At 41.5% G+C, this 22,799-nt stretch overlaps 2 protein-coding genes across 6 annotated transcripts in view; one reads left to right on the forward strand and one right to left on the reverse strand.

Moving 5' to 3' along the window:
• FARS2 (phenylalanyl-tRNA synthetase 2, mitochondrial) overlaps positions 1–14,480 on the reverse strand; it is a 497,776-nt gene extending 483,296 nt beyond the window's left edge. For 2 of the 5 annotated variants that reach the window (XM_033115747.1, XM_033115748.1), the window contains exon 1: positions 14,260–14,480. In XM_033115747.1, the coding sequence (XP_032971638.1) occupies positions 14,260–14,473 (214 nt within the window). In that variant the 5' untranslated portion in view covers positions 14,474–14,480. Of the gene's footprint in view, positions 1–14,110 lie in introns of all 5 variants that reach the window. The other 3 variants (XM_033115749.1, XM_033115751.1, XM_033115750.1) reach the window with 3 other exon arrangements.
• A 458-nt stretch (positions 14,481–14,938) lies between these two features.
• Positions 14,939–22,799, forward strand: part of LYRM4 (LYR motif containing 4) — a 141,151-nt gene continuing 133,290 nt past the window's right edge. The window contains exon 1 of the mRNA XM_033115753.1: positions 14,939–15,221. Coding sequence (XP_032971644.1) covers positions 15,136–15,221 — 86 coding nt within the window. The 5' untranslated portion in view covers positions 14,939–15,135. The remainder of the gene's footprint in view (positions 15,222–22,799) is intronic.

Here is a 22,799-nt window from a genome sequence, read left to right on the forward strand (position 1 = left end):
GAATGATGATTACCAAATATTAACCACAGTTATTTCTAGATTAGAAGACCTGAGCGGCTTAAATGTCTTTCTCTACTTTCCTAATATTAATATATTTTGATTTTTCAATAATGAGCATGTATTAATTCTACAAAAACTATAAGGCAAGATGTTAAATTATGTTTTAAATAAGGCATAACTGAATAAATGATACATAACAAAATGTGCAATTTACAAAAGAAATTAGTGAAAGTCATTCCTAAAACTCTAGGACTATAATCAGTCCGAAGATTCCAAAAGAGTAGAGAAAGAAGAGAGATTTTATAAGGATTCCTTCAGAAAAAGCTTTAGTGGAGGCTCTGGCCTCACTGCCTCCAAGGAAGGGAAGTGTCTGCCCCGTCAGCTCCAGGAGTCAGAACTTCACTGGATGGTTGAGAGAGGGCTAAGGTGTACTCCTCGCAGGGAGGGCGCCGCAGGTCCTGGGGAGCCAGACACCTGTGGCGGGGCCCAGGGACGCAAAAGAGCAAGAGGTGGTGCTGAGGAAGTTGCTGGACCACAAGAGGGCAGGAGAGGAGAGAGCCAGCACTGAGCCATTGTACGTTTGCCCAGACGAGCACCTAGCAGGTGAAACACCACCAACAACGAAAGTGGCTTCTGTGGAAGGAACCTCAGAACCAGGGGTGACCGGAAGCCTAGTGAGCCAAGGAATCGCCTCCCTCAGGGAAGCTCAAGTTGGAAGAACCCAGGAGGGGGTCCTCTAAAGAACACAGGAAAATACCCAAGGATTCAGTCAAACCTAGAGTGCAAAGCTACCCAGCTAAGGTAGAATCACTGTATCCCTTTATTCTCCTTTCCTCTCTTTGCTCCAGTCTGCAAATCTGGCAGAGGCCTAAGTGGTAGTAAAGCTAGCTCAGGGGAAAAGGGTAAGTAGAGAAAGAAAAAAAGCCATACACACGCCACTACTGTTTCCCACTGCAGGATCCTTTGAAGGGGGAGTGGGTGAGGGAAGAAGTTTTCATTCAGAGTGTTTGACTTACACCCCACAGGTCATGCTAGTTCAACATACTGGTCACATACGCAGTACCAGTAAATCACCGGCAGAAATGCAGTGGGCAGCCAGTGTACATACATGTCCGCAATGCTTCTTCCTTACACTGTGAATCAATTCTACTAATAAAAGCACATTGACAAAGCTGAGGAGGGAAAGAATTAGGACCTACAACGAGTCTGAAGCTGACCAATTAGGATGATATTTTAAAAAGCAGTGAACCCAAAACCTAGGCTAGGTAAGGAGGAAAGCAAGGCACTAAAAGGGACAGGGCACGATAAAAAGACAGAAAGGCCAACAGATTCTAAGTCCTGGTGGGGCAAAGCACTGGAGCAGTGCTAGCAACGGGAGTCAGCTGAGAGGCAGGCTCAGCAGAGTAAGAGAAATGCTTAAGATGGGAAGTCTGGAAGAGGTTCAGTCAACAAAATGTGTTTAACTCCAAATCCCAGCCAGGCCATGTACTATTTATGTCTCCTCATTCTATACCATTGTCGTGAGTATTAAATAAGAGCACATACAAAGCATCTGGCCCCAAACCTGTAAAATACGCACTCAAAGCACAGTCCCTTCAGTGCAGATGGGAGCTGATGAGCTATGGACCAGGAACTTCAGAGAGGGAAGGAGAAAAACAACTGAGCTTTCAGAACAGAGCCATATATTTTAAAATTCACATTACGTAGCTTCAAATACAAGAATCCTGCAGCATGAAAAAAATCCAATTCTGAGGGGAAAGAAATAAGGAATCCAAGGGACATTAGTAAATCATGAAACCACAGCACTGGTAGGACATTCCATTGAATTATTGACCAGTCAATTGATAAATATTTATTGAATTCCATGCAAAGCACAATCAATCTAATAATTTATTTCAGCATCTATCTGCTAATAATAGATTGCTCGGCACATAGACAAAATTAGAGGCAGGTTAGAGGTAAGATAGATGGACTTCACTGATCACTTGTATTTACGAAGAGGGGTGGGAACCACGGGTGACCTGACAGGAAGAATGAATGTGCACTGAGCGATGAGAGGGTGTGAATGTGCTCTGCAGCCATGGAGACATGGAAACGTAACAGTCAACATGGCGGAAACACCCTGGCATTATTGTGACCTAACCAGGGGTCCTCAACCTATTTCAGTCTGAGGATAAATTTTCCCTTTGAAAGATTATCCAATATCCACAAGATCAGACATATATTTTTAATGTCTGCTGTGCAATTCAAAATTACTTAAAAGCATTAGTGACTCACAGTAGTTTTTTATCACTGCATATTTTTCCAACCACTATGCTACCTGCATATGTTTGAAAAATAGGAGGACAAGCATATGATAGAAACATAGGAATTCATAAACCTTTTCTTTTTGTGGCTCCTACAGTTCTCTGGCACACAGACTGGAAACCACTGTTCTAATTGATTGAGCTAACTGACAAGACCATGAATCTTTTAAAAATCATATTCCTTAGCCTAAAGTTGCAGAACATGCAGTATAGCAGTTCGAGGGGAAAAAAACTGATACTGAAGTTGGAAAAAAGGTTCAGAGAGATTCTAGCAAAATACAAAACCAAAGCACAAGTTTTATCAAATTACTGATCAAGTAGTAAATATGCACTGAATATATTTTGTATGCATCGTAATGTTCACTCACTCTAATCATATTTATTTAAGCATTTATATACTAATTATACTTTTCAAGTATACAGAATGCAAAATAGAACCAAACAGGATGCAAAATAACCCAACCCTTGGACAACTGGGACTTGGACACAAATGCTTACCCAGAGCTAAAACACGGCACTCTTTAGGAGGACGCCAATTACTGGAAATAAGAATTCAATATAAATTATTTTTCAGTTTCTCAAGATTGCTTTCAGGCTTCATACCACCAAATTAAATATGGCAAGGTATAATCTGGAAAATACAAAACAAACATTTTGAAAACAAATAGTCCTCACTTCAAATCTCTAACCTGCCTGTGTGAACTAGGGCCACTTATTTAAATTCTCTATTCCTCAAGAGTTTTTTGTTTCCTTTTTGGTAAAATTTGGGTAACGATGCCTACTTCATTCAATTAGTATGAGAACCAAGTAAGAAAGTATGTCAGATGTCTTTGCAATGCCCAGCAGTGGATTAGAAAATGCTGGAAAGGACGAGGACTCGAAGCATCTTCTGTGACGCTCAGGAAAGCGTGTTGTTCCAGGAGCCCAGGACCACATAACACTGACGTGAGATCACTTTCCCTTCTCGTGAAGGCAGACTGAGTTAACAGACCATTACTGTCTTACCTAGGGTAAGGCAGGGCTACGGCCTTCCGAAGGCCAGGCTGGGGAGCTGCAACAGGGAAAACAGCCCGAAAAGTCTGCAAGTCTCCTGCTCTGAAATGCTTGACTGCTTGTTGTGCTATTAGTACTCAAAAGCTTTCTTTTAGAAGCCCACGCAATATAAAATTGTGGTTAGATATAATCATGTGCCCACAGTTTCTCTATTAAGTGAAGCAATAAAAGAAGTAGAACCCTTCCCTTCCTCCCACACCTTAGGACAGCCTACAAAGAGGCTGCAGGACACACACAGAGATGCAGCCCTAAAGCACAGAGAACCCTTTGTTGCACCGCACCCTCCCCCACAATCTCCGATTGCTGACGCGCTGATTAGAGATCCAGAGTGATCCAGACTATGAAGGAGTCCCACCTCTGGGCAGAGGGCTGCGAGGATGCAGGGATCCTGGGTAGGGAATAAAGGGGAATTAAATACTGTGATGAGCCTCAGACTCTTGGTTCTTACAATTTCTATCTCTTTACAAAAAAACAATCTATGGCCTTGTCATGAGAGGAAGGCCTCCCTAATTCTGGAACATCCTAAAACACAAGGTGTGCAGATTAACATCCTCACAAACTATTGTACCAAATAGGATGACCACACATCTGGTTTCCCGGGGACAGGTCAGATATGCCTGTTGGCCCAGTGTCATTATTTCATAGCACAATCATTATTTAATAGAACCCACTTTCAATGATCCATCTCAAAGTGTCCTGATTTAGGAAATAAATTATATCATCCCCCAAATGTTAAATGACTTACCTAAAATGATACAGAAAAGCTATAAGAAAGATGTGAAATGTAACCAAATCAACAAAATCCTAGTCCAGTTTTCTTGCTTACTATCACATACATACAGCATTTACAATCATTTTAAAAATGCACAATAAATCTCCCTAGAAAAAGTAAAACTATTACCAACAATCTAGGATTATAGCCTGCTGAAACTAAACAATTTTATTGAAAAAGATCTCCATTGTAAGTCAATAGTTTGTGTCAATAATTCATATGGCCTCTCCTCAGACTACTCTTTTAGAAAGAAAATAGAGATTCTAAATGCTATTTTAAATAACATGCCTAGTAACCAAGCACAATTACCTGCTAAAACTACTCTTTTAGAAAGAAAATAGAGATTCTAAATGCTATTTTAAATAACATGCCTAGTAACCAAGCACAATTACCTGCTAAAACGAGAATCATTTCCATGTTTCCAGGGTTATCCAAAACACGAAAACGTTCGCTACCAGCAGCTATTCACGTCAAATTAGAAAAATGGTGTCTGACATAAAGTTTGTTTTAAGACAATGCAAAATTCTAGAATGAATCCTAACACAAGAGAAAAAGGATCCAAAATACTCACACACTTCAAAGAAACTGGCAGGATGCTTGCTCAGTTAGTATTATAAAACCTAAACCTAAACCCTGACCAGCAGGGAATAGTGTCATCTCAACAAATGAAACAAACTCTGCTGTGGCTGACCATCCTATGTTACCTAAAATTGGTGGTGGTAGTGGGACAAGATAGAAGATGCATACATCTAAAGATTTCGGTCTTATTTCTTTCATTCAGTCATTGAACAAATGCTTACTGAGCACCCACGAGGCACTTCACCTACGGTGATGAACAAAACAGACGTGGTTCTTGTCCTCATGGAATTCACTTCCGGTGGAAGAAATCAACATTCAACCATAAACTTACAATTATGCAGGTATATAATTTTAAATTATAAAAAGTTAAGGTAAAGGATAAAATGCTATAACAGAGAATAACAAAAGAAAGGTACAATGTAAACTGTGGCCAGGAAACACACTGCTGAAGATGAGACATTTAAGCTGAGTAATCACCAGTCAAACGAAGAGTATGGGAGAAGACTGATTATACCAGAGAGGGACCTTCATGTCCAAAAGTCCTGAAGCAGAAAAACAGCTTAGCCTGTGTGTACACATAACAGATTTCTATAAAGAAAATATCCCAAAGCTTCACAAGTAGCATAGAAAAAAGACCTTAAATTAACAAGTGTACCCAGTTCTAAATAAAGACTTTTGGGAAGGCTGAAGTAATGAAACTGTTTTTCGTACTATATCAAGATGTGTCGAGCTGCGACAGCCCAAATAATCACGGGTTAAGACAGAAAGACATTTATCCTTTACTCAGCATTAAGTCTGGAGGTATCCAGTTCCGGGCTTCATTCCACAGCTCAGAAAAGTCAGGACTTCAGGGTGGAATCTCCAGTACTCTTTTGTCCTTTCCCTCAGGCCTTTCTCCTCAGGGTTCCAAGATGGCTGCTGCGATTCAAGCATTAGTCCTCAGATTAGCATCCCAAGCAAAAAAGAGACAATATAAACAAGTCCTCTTTTGTGAATAGCTATCTTTTAACAGAAAGCAAAATCTTTTCCAGAAAACTTCCAGCCAACTTTCCCTTGTCTCATTAATCAGATCCATATCTCATGGTTACCTCTGACTATAAAAAAGGTTGGAAAACCAAGTATCTGGCAAAAAGGGAATGGAATCACCAGGACCGCTTTAGTCCGTTATGAATGATTTTCAAGAACTAGGCACATGGCCATCCAAACAAAATCAAAGTTCCGTTGCCCAGGAAGAGGTATGGTTTTCATAGCCAACTAACACTTATCTGCCGTCACCCAATAATTTTTACACCCAATAATTTAGAGCTTACGTGATTGATTCATTTTGGTATTTACTGATCTAGGATGTGCAAAGCAGGTGCAAAGTCTTGGGGAAACAATTGTAATCAAAAACAGACATGGCCTTTGACCTCATGGAATATATAGCCTGATATCAGAGAAAAACATAATCAAATAACCTCACAAAGAAATGTGTAACTGGCAAGACTGCTGTAGTGAACTTTGTTGTCTTTTACAAAAAAATCAGTCCCTCTTCTCAGTTTCACTGTGTGTACCCCTCATGCCCACCTGCCCATCCCACCAGCTTTCACAGCCTATATAATTTGGGGGCAGCTAGCCCCATCCTGGCCTCTAGGCATGTGGCTCAAGCCTATCTGTAATCCTATGCCATGGCCACATTTATTGGTTCAAAGATAGATGAACTCACAACTCAATTAGGGCCAATAAGGTGACAGAGGATGGATGGACCCTCCTGGTCCAGAAGCTCTCTCACTCTTCTGATGTTCTGGAAACGTCTTCAGAATTATTGGAGGGCTTCCACAACCAAGAGAGGGTGTGGTGTGGCCTGAGGATAAAGTTGACATTGAGAAGACAGAGAAAAGAACAAAACCAGGTCCTTGGCTAAATCACTCAAATAAACTAACCCTGAAGCCCATCTGGCTTCTGAACTTTCAAGATACATGAGACAATAAAGCCACTGTGTTGGTTTAAATCAATTGGAATTAAGTTTTCCCTTACTTGTAACTGTAGTCAATCTCAGCTGAAAAGCTGTTCAGAAAAGAGGTCTTAAAAAAGGAAGATCAGCTTAAAGTTTGAGAAGGTACCTTTCAGGGGTGGCTAGTTAGTTCAGGGGTGGCTAGTTAGTTCAGGGGTGGCTAGTTAGTTCAGTTGGTTAAAACATGGTGCTGGTAGCACCAAGGTTGCCGGTTCCATCCCCGCATGGGCCACTGTGAGCTGCGCCTTCCTTGAAAACGAGAGAGAAAGTACCTTTCAGTGAGTCTCTCTTAAAGGAAGATCTGAAGAATTAGGAAAAGACAGCTGGGTTAGCATTTGCAAAGGTCCCCCGAGTAGAAGGGTGAGGTAAGAACTAAAGAACGAAATACACAAGGGAGAAAAAGTAAGGTATGATACTGGGCTGGAGAACTGGGCAGGGGTCATGCTCACTGGGTTTTACAAGCTGTTAAGTTTAGACTTTATTCAAAAGTGTTGCAGGTTTGGGGGGTGGGACATGGAAATTACTGTCTATAGTATGGTGACATTAATTCATGTAAATCTCCCGAGACCAGGACTATACTGAACATTTTATTTTCAAGCAGCTTTGAAGACCACAGAAAAGGATTTTCAGGAAACACTGACTTGGCACTGATGGAATCACTTCTACAAGGTCCTAACAGAAGGGCATCCTGACTCAGCTTGGACACTTCTGGTGAAACTACTCATTGTCGTAAAATGTATTAATCCAGAATAGTTTGCTCTGAAGCTTTAAAACGTGGGAAGTGCAGGCCATTCTTTGAAAACTGCGGCTCTACAGATGGAAACCGTGCTGTAACTACCGTCACATCAGGCTCAGGAGGCTGCAGGTGCCCTCACGGCACCTGGAAGCCGAGGCGTGAATGGGATTCCTGATGGGGCTTAACATAAATGCTCAGCTACAGGCACTTGTTTCAAGGTGCTCACAGGTTTGATTAGGTAACGATGCCCATACCTCAAAACGTCAAGGACGGAAGGAAGTATGCTGCCTGACAAGCTTTTTTCTACTTCATGACTTCTCTCCGTTTCACTTTCCTCTGCACTCCAAAATTCCAGGAACTGTTATGAAGATAATTCCCCCAATAAACGTATCCTCATTAACTGACGCTAAGTCTGTTATTACAATCTGCCAATATTACTGTAATCCATTTCACAGAGGCCGCGCTTTTATTACTCTTAATTATTAGTTAACTCAAACTCACTACTACACGTACAGAATACAGGTCTGCCAAGCTGAATTGCTTCAATTGTGCTCAGCTAATAAATTTTTATATTAAAAAGTTACATTAAATTATATAAAAGTATTCACTATGATGGTGGCAAAGAAACCATGAACTCTTGGTTTAGTTTCTATTGTTAGTAACATTCTTCAATATGGCCCTGCAATGGACTGAATGCTTATGTCCCCCAAATTCATGTTAAAATCCTAAGTCACAAACCAGGGTAACGGTATGAGGAGGTAGGGCCTCTGGGGGGTGATGAGATCGTGAGGGCTCCTAAGCAATGGGACTAAGTGCCCTGAGGACAGAGGCCCCAGGGAGCTCCCTCACCCCTTCCACCATACGAGGAAACCTCGAAAAGTAGACCACCTATGAATCAGGAAGCTCCCACCACACACTGGGACATAGACTTAAAGCCTCCGGAACTGTGAGAACTAAATTTCTGTTGCTTCTAAGCCCCCCAGTTTACGGCATTTTGTTATAGTAATCCAAACTGAGTGAGTCAGGTACCCCAGGTTGTGAGATCATACTAAACACGTAAACATTGGTCTCTGCTCCTGGTTCCTGGCCAGCTCCTACAACCCTTGCCATTTCCTAAGTGAGAAGAATACCAGGAGCATCGCTCACTTTGATATTTGGTCTTTGACCCATCCCTGACACAAGGCTCCGAAAAGCCGTGGAAATTCCTAAGTCGTAAGAGCAGTAGGAGCATTCTTTGTCCTCATGAGATGACTCTGGGTGGCTCCTGGATGGCTTCTTTTAATCACCAGAAAGACCAAGCCATGATTGGAAGCTTGGAATTTTTAACCTAGCCTCCCACTTCTCTAGAAAAGGGAGGAGCGCTGGAAATGGAGGTGATACTTGATCATGCCTACGTGAGGAAGCCTCCATAAAAAGCCAACAGTACGGGGTTCGGAGAGCTTCCAGGTTGGTGAGCACATCCACCCCGGGAAGGGGCAGAAGCTTCTGTGCTTCCCAGACCTCAGCCTGTGTGTCTCTGCATCTGGCTGTTATGTGCATCCTTTCTCGTCTTCTTCAACAAACCGGTAAATGTGTTTCCTGAGTTCTATGAGCCATTCTAGCAAATTAATCAAGCCTGAGGAGAGGGGTCATGGGAATTTCCACTTTGTAGCCGAAGCAGACAGTTGTGCACAACCTGGGGTCCTACGACTTGTGACTAGCATCTGAATGGGGGGACTGTCTGAGCCCTTACCCTGTGGAATCTGATGCTATCTCCAGGTAGGTAAGTGTCAGAACTGAGCTGAATACATATTAGGACACTCAGCCAATACTGCAGTGAAGTGCTTGGTGTGAGGGGGGAAAAAACACATATTTGGTGACCAGAAGTGACTTTTCTGTGAGTAGCAAAGGAGACACAGAGGAAAGAAGCACATGGTAGGGAAGAACTGTAGGTTTTTCCTTTACAATGATAGATTGTCCTTCCAAAAGATCAATTAACTTCACAAAACTCAATATTGTATATCTTGAGACAGTGACATAGTGTTTTGCTGTGATTAGCAAAACATAGACTGTGTTTTTCCCTAAACAAAGGGTCAGCATTGCAAATCCTAGATGTTTTCTGTAAATGACCAAATGAGTTGGACAAACAAGAGACGGCAGATATTACTCCCGATTCAAAGAAGTCAATCACTACCTCAGATCTGTCTTTAGAAGAATTACTGAAACCAGATGTTTGTAAAGTACCTGGCACTTCTCCTGAAAGAGAAAATAAACTCTAAATAATAGCTATCATTATCATCACATATAATTACTTTGATTAACAAATCATTCTAAAATATCCAGACAACATGAAAACATCCCTAAAATTTATCCCTCATTAACTAGTAAGAAAAAGAATAAAGGATCTGTACAGAATATTACCATAAAATACACTGTTAAAAGAATTCTCATGTTGTAATAGGAAAAGGTGGTTTCTTTCCTCTAGAAGGCAAATAATTATTTTTAAAAAAAATGAAAAAGGTTATCTAGAAGTGACATTTGATACACTTTACAAAAAAAATTGTCAATCTTATTGTTACAAGGGGACGCTGCCTACAAGGGGACGCTTTGCCTCCATTCAATGAAGCTTTCTAAATGTTTCAAGAGAACAGCTTTTCTTAAGCAGATCTGAAAAGTTTCTACAGAAATCAGAAAATCCCCCAAGTAATGCTTGTCTCTCTCCCTCCCTCTCTCTCTCTCTCTCTCTCTCTGCGCCCCCCCAAGAGGTAATGCATGTTCTCTCTCTCTCTCACATACACACACACACACACACACACACACACACACACACACACACACACACACACCTGAAAAAGGCACTGAATCTTTTCAGAGACGTAATTTTAAAAAATGTAAATTTATCTTGAGACTAAAAAGCTACCATAATAATCAACATTTGAGAATCTCTGAATATTCTAATAGTTCCTATACAAACCAGTTAGCTTTACACATAAGAGAGAATCCAATTAAAATTCAAATGACTAAAATTTACCCATGCTACCCAAGAAAAACTAAGTAACTTCAGATTCCTAAAGCTGGCACTGAAGACCTTTTGTGAAGCAGTAGTGTCGCATCACAGCTAGCAGATCACCTCTGCGGCCAAGGCCCACACCCACGGCTGCCTAGATGTATAACTGGCTAAATAACCGAACCTCTCAGCTTCGCTTCCCTTCAGTGGAGACAACAGCTTTCCCAGCAGGTCTCTAAGTAGGTATTCACTGACATCATACAGGGACTCAGCTGGTGTCTCCCAGCTATACCTCCATACTCAACCTCATTTGGTCTCCTCTAGACAAGGCCCACCCAGTGTTCCTTCCCAAGGCCAAGATTATTTTTCCCTAGACCTCACTCAGGCCCTCTCTCCTTTACCCTTTCCAAGGGTAAACCTTCTTCCTGAAGTAGCCATCTTACCACCACAGCCACACATCCAAATCCTATAATTCCCTTCAAACCTAGATCCTCTCAAGCCCAGCACCAACTCTGCCTCCTCCATAAAAGCCCCCCAATGCCCACAAATCAGTGTTTCTCTTCCCTGGCTGCATTCAATCACCTGGGGAATTATTATTATTATTTTTTTAATTTCTTGAAGCCTGGACCTCAGCCATGCTTTGTTGGTCTGAGGTGTGGCCCAGGAATCAGCTATAGAAGTGACTTCTTCATGCTCTGAGACCCCATAGCACTTCACCAGTACTTCCCTTGCAAGACTTTGTATAATACTTTCTACCCCATATTTTAATTACATACAAATTGTATTTAAATTACACTCTTGGAAAACAGGATCAGTATTTGATTTATATGCTCAAGTACCCACAAGAACAGCAACTTGAACTACCAGGATGATCAACCATCTGTTGAATGCGGAGGTAAAGAAATAGAATTTCAGTACTCTTATTAGAATATAGCATTCAAAAGTATGGTTTGAAACAACAGCCTACCAACACCTGAATAACTAATGTATATTTCACTAGCTCAGAGGTTAAGTTCTATTTGACTCATGTGAACTAGCCAATGTATAAGAGATGACGAATCCCCAAAACATAGGAAACATCATTAAAATGAAGCAGGTACAGGGCGAATCAGGTCTGTGATCTCACAGATGGTCCTTCCCTTCCTCCTCCCTCTTTTCCCCCCCACTTCCCACTGCTTCAAGTTCCCTGAACAGATCACACTCCCTGATATGCGCGTGCTTTGAATGTACACTACAATCTCTAATGTACCACATTCTTTACCTGGGTCTTACTACTCATTGTGAATATACCTTCTGTGATGGAAAGCCTTCCCTTAGGTCAAAGTCCTAGCCAAATGTCTCTCCTCTATACTCCCCTAACGCTTGGTAATATACCCCTATAATAGCACCTGTCAAAAATAAATTATTACTTTGCTTATCTAGGTCCCTACTGATTTCTGGGAGGTAAGGGAGACTCCCATCTTTGAACTCCATCACCTCATACAATGTATGGCACTTGGAATGTATTTAATAAATGTTGAATGAATGAGGAAAAGACTTCAGCTTGCTCATCTATAAAAATAATTGAGCTGATGTCCAAGGTCTCTTCAGGCTTCATTCTTTACTAGAATGAAGAATAAAATCAAACAATGATTATGTATAATAAAGACTTGGATTCATATTTGTAATGAAATGATTTCTAAATCATAATATCACAAGTTGCTGATTTACACAAGATTTTCTTTACACATCATTTTAATATTTAAGCCTAAAAGATAGTAAGTTGTTGTTATATTGCTTATTATACTTGGAGAAATTTCTCTTCAAAAAGCGTAAAGTGGTCACTGGCAATCTTAATTTTAATACAAGGTAACATGTCATTTTACATAGGTAGGTAAAGAACTACAGGTATTTCATAGCCATATATAGGTGAATATGAAGAAAATATTTACATTTTGAAACCTAAATGGTAGCAGATAGGTACCTCTTGGTTTATAGTCATTACCTCAGAGAATACTCAGCCTAGAATAAATGCATATTAAAAGACATATGAGTAAGGTACATCCTCAGCTTCTAGCCCGATTCCATTTCAACCTCAAATAGAACTACTATTGAAAATAGTCATCTCTGTAATGAAGATATACAAAAGTAGAGATTTAGCTTTCAAATGAGATTATTTTTTCTTAGTCTTTCAAGGCAATGATATCTAACATACGGTAAATTATGTCAAATAGTATTTTTTGTGAGAACTTACCTTTAATCAACTGGGAAGCTACCCCTTTCTTAACCTTGTACCAACAGGTGATTAGGCTACCCAAACAAACTAAATTTATGTAGTTATTTGGAAAGTTTTATTTGATTACAAAAAGTTAGTCATTTAGATACATTAATTGTATATATTAATGATTAAATTGCTTGATAATTACACATAAACAATTGTATACAGTAAGAATTATTCCAACTTCATTTCCTAGATGAAAGCAAAATATAAAATAATGCAATCCCCACTATTTTTCAACGAGGCAAAACAATTTTCACGTCTTTTCTTCTAACTTTGATAGCTTTTTCTATTTTTAACTTGCACTATGTAGTTTTTCTGGGTGCTGGCACATCATTTTATATCATCAGCACTCAACAGTGTATCATACAAATTAAGAGAAAACCGCTGTGGATCTTACTCTATAATAATGTGTAATTCCCTTGGTCTTGAATCCTTTACGTAATGCCAAAGGATAAACTCAAACTATTAAAAGCCCTTTCTGCAATACCTAAGGCAAGACCTGCCCGATGACCTGATCAAGCTGCAAAAGTGAAAGAAATCTAGCTACCCCGAAAAAAACCAAAACCTTATTTTGAGACTCACTGATGTATGAGACCTTACAAAAATCAAATAGGAAACTTACAAGGATTTTAATAAAAGTGTTTTCTCGTCCATATTTTTAAAAAATTGCCATTGCACTGTAACGAGTAATATAACAAGTGTATATATATATATATATATATATATATATATATATATATATATATGTAAGTGGTAAGGTCAGAGAAGTATTTCCTGCTCTTGAATGTGAGGTGGCTTTTAAAGCAAGTGTCATTTCAAAACCAGATAAAGAGATCAAACAAAACCATAACTCAGTGCTTGGAGAAAGATGGAAACTTGTTTTTTACGTATGAAGTTACTCCTTGCTGTGTTTGGGGGCAGAAAACTGTAGCTCCTCCGAACGTATATTATACACTGGAAGATTCCAAAGGCAAGTGCTTTGCAAAGACAGCGACTAGAACTAGATCAGACTTCCCTGCGCCCAGTCCTCGTGCGAGGACCAGAACGACCAACTTTATCCACCACCGTAACATGGTAATTCAGAAAAGTTGACGTCTTCAGAGAAAGGCCACGGGAGAAAACTCAGTCACGAAAAACTTCAAGAGAAAACTTGCTCAGCTTCTTCCCTTGGGTCTGAAATGACCCCAACAGAGTGCTTAGATGCCTAATTTCCCCAATTAATCACCCATGCCTACAGCGCAGGCCACCCCACCTTTTGTACGCATTTATTAAATGACAAAACTCTAGGAGGCTCATGACTCAAAAGCAAACCCCCCCCCCGAGTTCAACAAATACCCCACAAGCAGAAAAATCCAGAGCCAAGTAACTCCCCATCACACCAACCGCCCACGTCGCACCCCACGCTGCAGCGAGACCGGCACTCACCCACCGCTCGCCCGGGAGACCCAGACCTGGGCTGTTTCAAAATCTAAAATGCGGCAGGCTCGCTTACTCTCCCAGGGAAAGTTCTCACCCCCACCTCAGAGGTACATTCGGAGCATGCCGGGCGCTGCCATTTTAACAAGAAAGCGGACCTTGCCCGTGAGGCCCCTTCGCCGGTAGCCCTGAAAGGAGCCGGAGCGCCAAGAAACCCCTGACCCGCCGCCTACGCGCACCCCGCGCCCTCGTCGCCGCGTGTAATGAGTTGTCCGCACTCGGAGCCCACGGACAGAGAGCAGCCAACGCAAAGGCTAAGCTAAGGGAAGCTGGATTTCCGCACGACTTCTCAGGCAGCGCCGAGGGCGGCATCAGCGGGAGGGGCGGGGCAGCCAGGGGCGGGGCATTTGCAGCCAGGGCAGGGCGTCCACGCCCGGGGGCGGAGCGTCACCAAGGCACGCGCTCGGTTACCCAGGTAACGCAGCCTCGAGCCCTGCGGAGGTGCAACCTGGAGCTGGGCTCGGAGACTCAGTGCCCTCGCCATGACCCCGGGCGGTTCGCGAAGGCACTCCTTGAGTGGCTGCACGCCCTCGGTGCTCGAGCCTCCGACCTCCGTTCCCGAGGAGCGAGGCTTGACCGGTGCACAGTTACCTCCTAGGTCTCAGCCCCGTAGCCCAGCCCAGGCTCTTCGGCGGCCCCTCCCGCTCCCCACCCTCAGCCTGCTCCCGGCGCTGCTACAGGAGGCAGACTCCCAGGCCGGGGCGACGAGCGGGAACGCCTCCCCGTGGGCACCTCCCCCTTAGCTGCCCCAAAGCCGCCTGCGCCGGTCTCCGTAGCCTCGCGCGACGCCCGGCGCGGTCCGCAGCGGCCCAAGGCGCGGGCGGGTGCTCACTTAGGCTGAGGCCCGAGCCCGCTAGCGAGAGAACCACACTGCATTTTATTTCGTTCGTGGTTTTTGCATAGGCCGAAATTTTATTGTTGTGTCAAACTCGGGACCTTCGCGAAAAGGACCCACTTATTTTTTTCGTTCCAAAATGGCAGCCTCCAGCCGCGCACAAGTGTTAGATCTGTACCGGGCGATGCTGAGAGAGAGCAAGCATTTCAGCGCCTACAACTACAGGTGATTCCACGGGCGCGGGGGCCGGGAGGTCCGGGGGCCCGGAGTACCTCTGTCCGGCGCCAGCTTCCTCAGAACGGTGACGGGAGGGCTCCGCAGCCGACAAGCATACCCCTGCTGGCCAGCGTAGCCCTCTTTAATCTCGCGGGGAAGGGCAGGGGGCTCGCCCTTCGTTGTATCAGAGGGGATAAATCTTGTGACGTTTTCCCCCCAAGTCGCATACCGTGGTTCGTGCTCTGGGAGCATGGTTAGTGATGTGTTTCTGCCATAGGAAGGATGAACGTGAAAGCTGCAAGTGCTTCAGTTGTAGGACCAGTTTGTTGTATGTATAGAACTTCCCACAGAATTGGAAGAGTTAACGGCAGAAGTGACCAATCAGTAGCACGTGTACACAAGCTGAAGTCTCTCTACCATTTCCTAGGCGTCTTAATTCGCTGTTACGCTTGCAAGAATCAAATCCGTTCTACTTGGGATATTGGTGGCGGCGGGGGCGGGGAAGGGTGTTGGAAGGAGGAGACACAGAAGGCGGTAAAGGAAAAAAGGTCACAAACTTCCAGGAGCTGAAATGTGTATCATGATCTCACCCGATGGAGATCCTACTTCTAGGATCTTAACCGGAGAAGAATGAGAGTCAAAATTCTTACATCCTGAACGTACTGTACAGCTTTTTCCATGCCTGCCGCATTCTCCTATATGCGCTTGAGTCCCCTTCTTCCTTCTTTATTACTCGCTGTATCTTTTATGAACTTCAGAGCCTCTGTTTTCCTTTCTGCTTCCATAAAACTTCTGACCCAATATTATGTATCTTACGGGTTTTCTCTGCATCCTTTTAGATTTGGTGTCTTCTAACTAACTCTCTGTGTTTGAGCCGTATTCCCAAAACAAGAATCTGACAAGACCAGATCATTTCATTACACCAGGTCTCACTTTTGATGACTGGTCAACCTGTGGATTGGGTTTCCTAAGAGCAAAGCCTACTTTAGAAAAAACCTGGTTAGGGAGCGCACACACACCCCTTCTGTATTTTTTGGCAGGCCCTGTGATGCGTAGACCCAGTACAGCCTGGTTATCAAATAAAACACTAAATCTCTCAAGCAGTAAATGTCTTAATTTTTAGACACCTGCCTAGAAAAAGGACTCATCCTGTAAATCTGAGAACAACATTGTGGGGACAGAGCCCCCAAAAGCAGTTTCCAGGCTCTCGGCCTCACATAGAAAGGTGCTGGCTCAGGTAGTAAATGGCCATCGACTGTGAGTAAATGGCCAGCAGCTGTGGCTAGTTGGCTGTCAGCTGTAACCAGTGAGCCATTGGGCACTAATATAACTGCCGTGGCTAGGCTAGCAGAAAAGGGGGAGCTAGCAAGAAGGTGGTGGCTGAGTCTGCAAGCGGCACAGTGAGGGTTGAGAATTGTGTTGCTCCTGGTTCCTGTGTCTCCAACCCAGCCGCCAGTGAGAGTATAGTGGTGTGACTCCCCTACCTATGGCTCCGTGGGTGTTCCTTTTTGGCCTAGCCATATCCTGCGTTTTTGTGTGGGGAGTGGGACCAGAGACCCTGCCGGGTGCCCCGCATGACAAACATCTAGGTCACACTGGTGAGGACATATCCACCCAGTCAAGTAGTTAAAAGAAACATTTGATGGGAGTGTATGGTTTTACTTAATGACTTACTTTGGAAGGAAATGTTTGTAAATAGTAGGTATACTGGTGGAATTTTCAACAAAAAATTAAGTACTTCACACCAAGAACTTGACCAAGTCTGTTGAAGGAACCCACAAAATATGCAAGTGAGTAAGTGGAAACCAATCATTTTCACCACGTTTGGAAGGAGATATTTTGTCATTAAAATTTGCTGAGAATAAACAAGAACTGGAATCAACACACAGGTCACACACTGAAGAGACAGCAGTAGGGTGTGGGTAGATCTGACAGCACTGTGTAGAAAAGTCAAGTGGGAGCCTTCAGAATATAGAACCTTGGACAAATTACTTAGCCGCAGTGTTTCAGTTTTCTTGCTTGTAAAATGAGCCTTTTGGACTATGTCATCTCTAAGGAGCCTTCCGTTTCTAGAATTCTATTTGGAAATGACTTATGAGCCAGGTGATGAAATCTACATACAAGGCTAAGTTTTTTTCAAGTGAATAAATGCCAAGTCAACAGGGGTCACCTTCAGGAAAGTCATTTAAGGCTGTACCTGTTGGCAGAAATTGAAAATGAGTTTCAGTAATGAGCCACTATAAGGTAATATGTATGTAGAAAATAATTGTTCAAATTATACGTTGAGTAATGCTTTTGAGCTAAATTTACTGTCCGTATATAAATGTATTATCCAAAGGAATCTGGTAATCATTTTATACTGTTTTCTAAAATCATGGGCCTAAAATCTGACATATCTGCTATTAGTATCTCCTAAGATAATAAACTTACTTGTTATAAAATATGTCCTTTTGTAGTGAAGCTGTGTCTTGTGGCTTTCAAAGACAGTGCCTCTCCTGTACTCTTCTATCTGGCGTGCCTTTTATTCACCCTGGTCTTGAGTTTCTCCTCTTCCTTTGAGATTCAGCTCAGTTATGACCTTGGGACAAAGGTTTTCCTGATTCTTCTCATTCCACATTTCCTAACCCCATCTAAACAGGTTCTATTACTTCAATGCTTCTAAAACCATTATCTGAAGACTAGTTTACCCAGTGCCATATCAGCCCCTGGAGGTAGAAAGATGAGAGCTTCGGGCTCAGCAAAGCACCTACCATTAATGGATTTTTTTATAGACCTTTATGGATACAGTTATAGAAATCATTTTCTCAAACTGGTAAAAGTGCTATGACAGACATGTATTGGGTGTAGAATCAAGAATCCTTCCCAGAAGGTGACACTGGATCAAAGGCATGAAGTGGCATTTTATGCTCGGCTAATGACAAACAGTAGAATAGTGCTGGAGAGTAAAGTGTGAGTCAGAAGATGAGACTGAGGTTGGAATGGGTCCCATATTTGAGGGCCTAGGGGCCATGCTAAGGAACCTGGAATTTATTCTTAGCTAGCAGGCAGCCAGTAAAGAGCTTTAAGCCATAAGTGGCATGGCCAGATTTGCATTTTTGGTAGATCAGACTGACAGCGATGTAGAAGATAATTCTGAAGGCTAGATACAAGGACACCAGATGGGAGATGGTTACAACAGTGCGGAGGAAAGATTAGGGGCCCTAACGAGGGCAGGAATAGTGTAAGATAGAGATAAAGATATATTTGATTAATAATTAGAAGGTAAAATTGTTAGAAATCGAAGAATGATTGGATTCAGGAATAAAGAGATTTCAACAGAGTTTGGAATGACATCTAGGTTATTAGTTCAGGTGAGGCATGAGAGGTTCATTGTAAAAGTTGTGCCATTAACTGACTTAAAAAATACAGAAATAGTTGGTCTTATAAGGGGAAGACTTTTGAGTTCATTTTTGGGGCATCTTGAGTGAATGTCACCTGGAATACCCAGAGGTAAGTAGTTATTCACAGGAGTCTAAAGCTCAGGGTAGCAATCAGAGCTGGAGTTGTCATCCCCACCCACTTGCTCTGTGACCCAGGGCAGATTACTCCACCTCTCTGTTTTGCAGTTTCTTAATATATAAAATGGAGGTAATGATTTGTTTCTGTCATAGAATAGTGAGGTTTAAAGAGTTAATTCATGTCAGGTGTTCAGAATTGAGTCTGGCGCAGAATAGACACTCAAACAAGTAGAATTTTCTGTGATAAGTAGAATTAAAATCTTAATAGGTGAAATTTCCAGGAAGAGTTTTTAGGGCACTGGTTCTCAAATGGGGCGATTTTATGTGACAGTGTCAGGAGATATTTTTTGTTGTCACACCTTGGGTCAGAGGATCCTTCTGTCATCTAGTAGTTACTGTCCAGGGTGTTCCCAAAACTGTGGGTGTTCCTAAGCACAGGACAGTACCCAAAACAACCAGTATCTGGCCCAAAACGTTAGTTATGCCAAGATTGAGAAACCCTAGTTCATGGCAAGAAAATTAGTGGCTTTGGATGCTATTCTAGAGAACATCAAAACTGAAGGCCAAAGAAGAGCCCCTACTGGAAGCTGCAAAGACAGTGTAAGAATGTGGTCCTCAGACTTAGTGGTCTCAGGATACTTTTATATTGTTCAATGTTACTGGGTGCCCCCAAAAGCTCTGTCTAGGTGGGGCATAGTTATCAATATTTATCGTATTAGAAATTAAAGCTAAAACATTTTAAAACAACTATTTTTAAATGAATTAATAAACCCATTACATATTAACATAAATAAAATGTTTATGAAGATTAACCATTTTTATTCCCCCAAAAAACATCAGTGACAAGAGGACATTGACATTTTCACATAAGGCACTAAAGAGACACTTGTCATAAATATGTGTTGTCAGTCATATATTCACATATTGCACAGATATTATAAAAATAACATTGTAGTGATTGTTTCAATCTTCTAGCCCTAACTTCCACTTCAGTTTTAACTTTGTACATCCCTTCTCATTTAAAAACTTAAAATCCTTCAATATGTTCTTCATTTTAATAAACATAACTCCAGCCTCCCCAATGGGAAAGCCTTTGCTTAGTTCTCAAACTGTAACCTGCCTTTAACGAGAAGATGCAGATGTGTAGGAAATTGCATCCTCTTGTTCTTTTTCATCTTTTATCCCTTGATTCCATTTAGAGCTACACAGACATATCACCTGGGACAGCTGTCAGGTTCGTGAGCATAAAATGTTGCATTTTACTTTTAGGTATTCTTAACAATGAGCTTATTAGGGTGTTTTTTCCCCAGTAAAAAATTCTCCCTCTTTTTAAGTCTTGAAGTGTATATGTATATTATGAGGAATCAAAGAAACCCTGAAATTGTTATAAGCAGCCAAATCGTTTTGCTCACCATGACATGTTGAACAAATCATCTCTCTCTGTGGAGGCTGCTTTAACTTCTTTATCACAGGCTATGCAGGAGCACAGAGAAGAGGGGAGGAAAGACAGAGAAAAAGAATACTGTTAATTTTCTGAGTTCTCCCCAAGTTATGTCTGAAATTCGTTCTGAATTTATACTGTTGAACTCATATAGCCTGTGGCACTTTATTAGTGTTAATTATTATTATTAATTATAATTACTTATAGCTCTTGTTACCTGATCCCTTCCTTGTACAAAGCCCCACAACAACTAGCGGCAATTCATTTGTGCTAATGAAAAAGTTTCGTAGACTTTTGAAAGATGGATTATTCATTATCAATAAATATGCTTGAAATTTCCAAAAAAAACAAACAAACAAATTCTCTTATGGTGGCTAAGTTCTGCCATGTTAAGTGATAATGGTTTTGAAAAATAAGTAAAAATTGTACAGCGTTTTTATAGAGAAGAAAACATTTGAGATATTCAGCAGCCTAAATTTGTAAGGGGAAAAATAACATCATTTTTTACTCTTGACAATAGAGGGAAGTGTTAAAAAAATTGGTATGATAAATATTGATCTATGTGTCATTGCGGATTTATTGAATTTAATTTTTGTGAGTTTCCAAATTGCACTTAATTCCATTTATACTTCACCTTGGCCCCTAAAGCATTTTAAAAACTTATAAGAATATATGCAATAAAACAGTAAAATGAAATAATTGTTATAATTAAAAAATAATAAATGAGAGAATCAGAGCAAAGAGAAAATAAAGGTAGCGAATATAAGAAAGTGGGGAGTAGAGTACAAGATGCAATTATAAGTACAAAAGATTTTCTTAAGTATCTTTAAATTATTCTGTGTTGCAGTAGGGTAATACTTTTCTTAATGCACAGTGTATTTACAAAGCATTCTGTTTGAAAACTGCTGTCATGAGCATCATAGAAAATTGGCTGGCTCTTAATGCCTCACACCAATAGCCATGTGCCTCCTTTGTTGTGGATGAAGAGTACTTCACATCCTATTACTTCTCTGTGACTCCTTTCTTGACACCGACAATGAATCCTGCTTCATGAGGTAGTAAGTAGAGTTTTACATGCTTAGCATTTGTTTGCTCAATTAACTGGTACCTGGTCAATTTAGGAAAATTTTAACCTTCAGAAATCGAATTAAGTAGTAAAACTAGGTAAGTTGCATGAACTAAGCTGTGAATTTCTAGATTTAGCAAGATCAGCTAAGTTAAGATGGGTACTCCTGGCTTTTTTGGGGAGTAATAGGGATACCTTGAGTAGGGTTTCTTCTGCTGGTGTCGACCACCTCTGCTTAAAGGAGCAGACTTGCAATTGCCAGTTATAACATAAGAACATATCGTTGTGACATCTTGATTATCTGTGTGGCTTCGTAGCCATTCATTGTTGGAATTCTGTTTGAAAATATAATAGTTTTTCTTATTTAACTCAGATATTTTGAGATTAAAAGAACAACAGCTCACAGAAATGACCTTTCGTGACAAATAAAAGAACGAAAGTTGCAGTGACTCGATGCTAAAACGTCCCCGTTGTTTTCTTTTCCCCTTTATTTCTTTCCCTAATGTTGTGGTTCCTGAACTACTTTGCTGTAACTGTAGTTTTCAGCATTATGAACGAGAATCATGAGCAAGGCAGTTATGATTTGGAAAGATTTCTGGCCTTTGAATCAAGAAACCTTAGTTCACATTGGAGGTTAACCAGCTCCTGGTTCTGTATCCTTGGTATAAATATCCCTGGAATGTCATCTATAAATTAACCATGCTAAAGTCACAGAACTTTGTAGCAGAATGTTTGGCACGCAGTAGGTACTCCCAAATCACATCTGTATTTTAGCAGCCTGAAGTAAATTGGTTACTACATAGTTATCTCTGATACCAGTAGTTCAACTGCCAAATTTTGAAATTTACAGTGGCTGGCAGTCACTTAACCAACTCAGTTAAACTTGTCGAACCATGTTCTGTACTAGGTATTTATCAGAACCCTATTACTGTAATACATCTCAGTAGAACGAGGTTGCTTTGAGCCTTTATTCAGCAAACATTTGTTGAGCATCTGCCCTTTTTGCTCCTTGCTGGGGATATAGAGATAAACAGGACATGATCTTTGTGCAAGAGGAGCTTGCACTCACTGAGAATTGTACGACAGTGTGTTGGCAGTGTCCAAATAGAGGATCATGGGAGCAGTCAGAAGGGACAATATAGCCTGCCCTAGAAGGAGACTGAGGTTAAAGAAGTGGCAGTGGCTGACCTGGGCTGTAAAGATCCAGTAGGGATTTGCTGATGAAGGAAGGCAGGAGCTGAGGGGACCAGATACAAAGGAAAACAGTATAGTTGGTGTTGGGCATAAGGAACTACCAGCAGTTTGGTGGCACTGATGGCAAATAGTGGGAGAAGATAAGGGTGGAGAGGTGATGTCGGTGGGACCATAGATGACAGAGTCTTGGGTGCGATGCCATGATGCTGGAACGTGTTCCTAAGCAACAGAAAACCATTCGGGTGTTTTATTAGACCACAGATACAACTTTTATAGCTGTATCACCCCAAATAGCAAAGAGACTAAAGACATGGAGGCCAGTTAGGAGGTAATTGCATTAGTTCCATTTAGTTAAAAGGTGGTGGACGGTGAAGGAGAGAAGGGACTGG

Source organism: Rhinolophus ferrumequinum, chromosome 9 (genome assembly GCF_004115265.2).
Source record: "Rhinolophus ferrumequinum isolate MPI-CBG mRhiFer1 chromosome 9, mRhiFer1_v1.p, whole genome shotgun sequence".
Lineage (NCBI taxonomy): Eukaryota > Metazoa > Chordata > Mammalia > Chiroptera > Rhinolophidae > Rhinolophus > Rhinolophus ferrumequinum.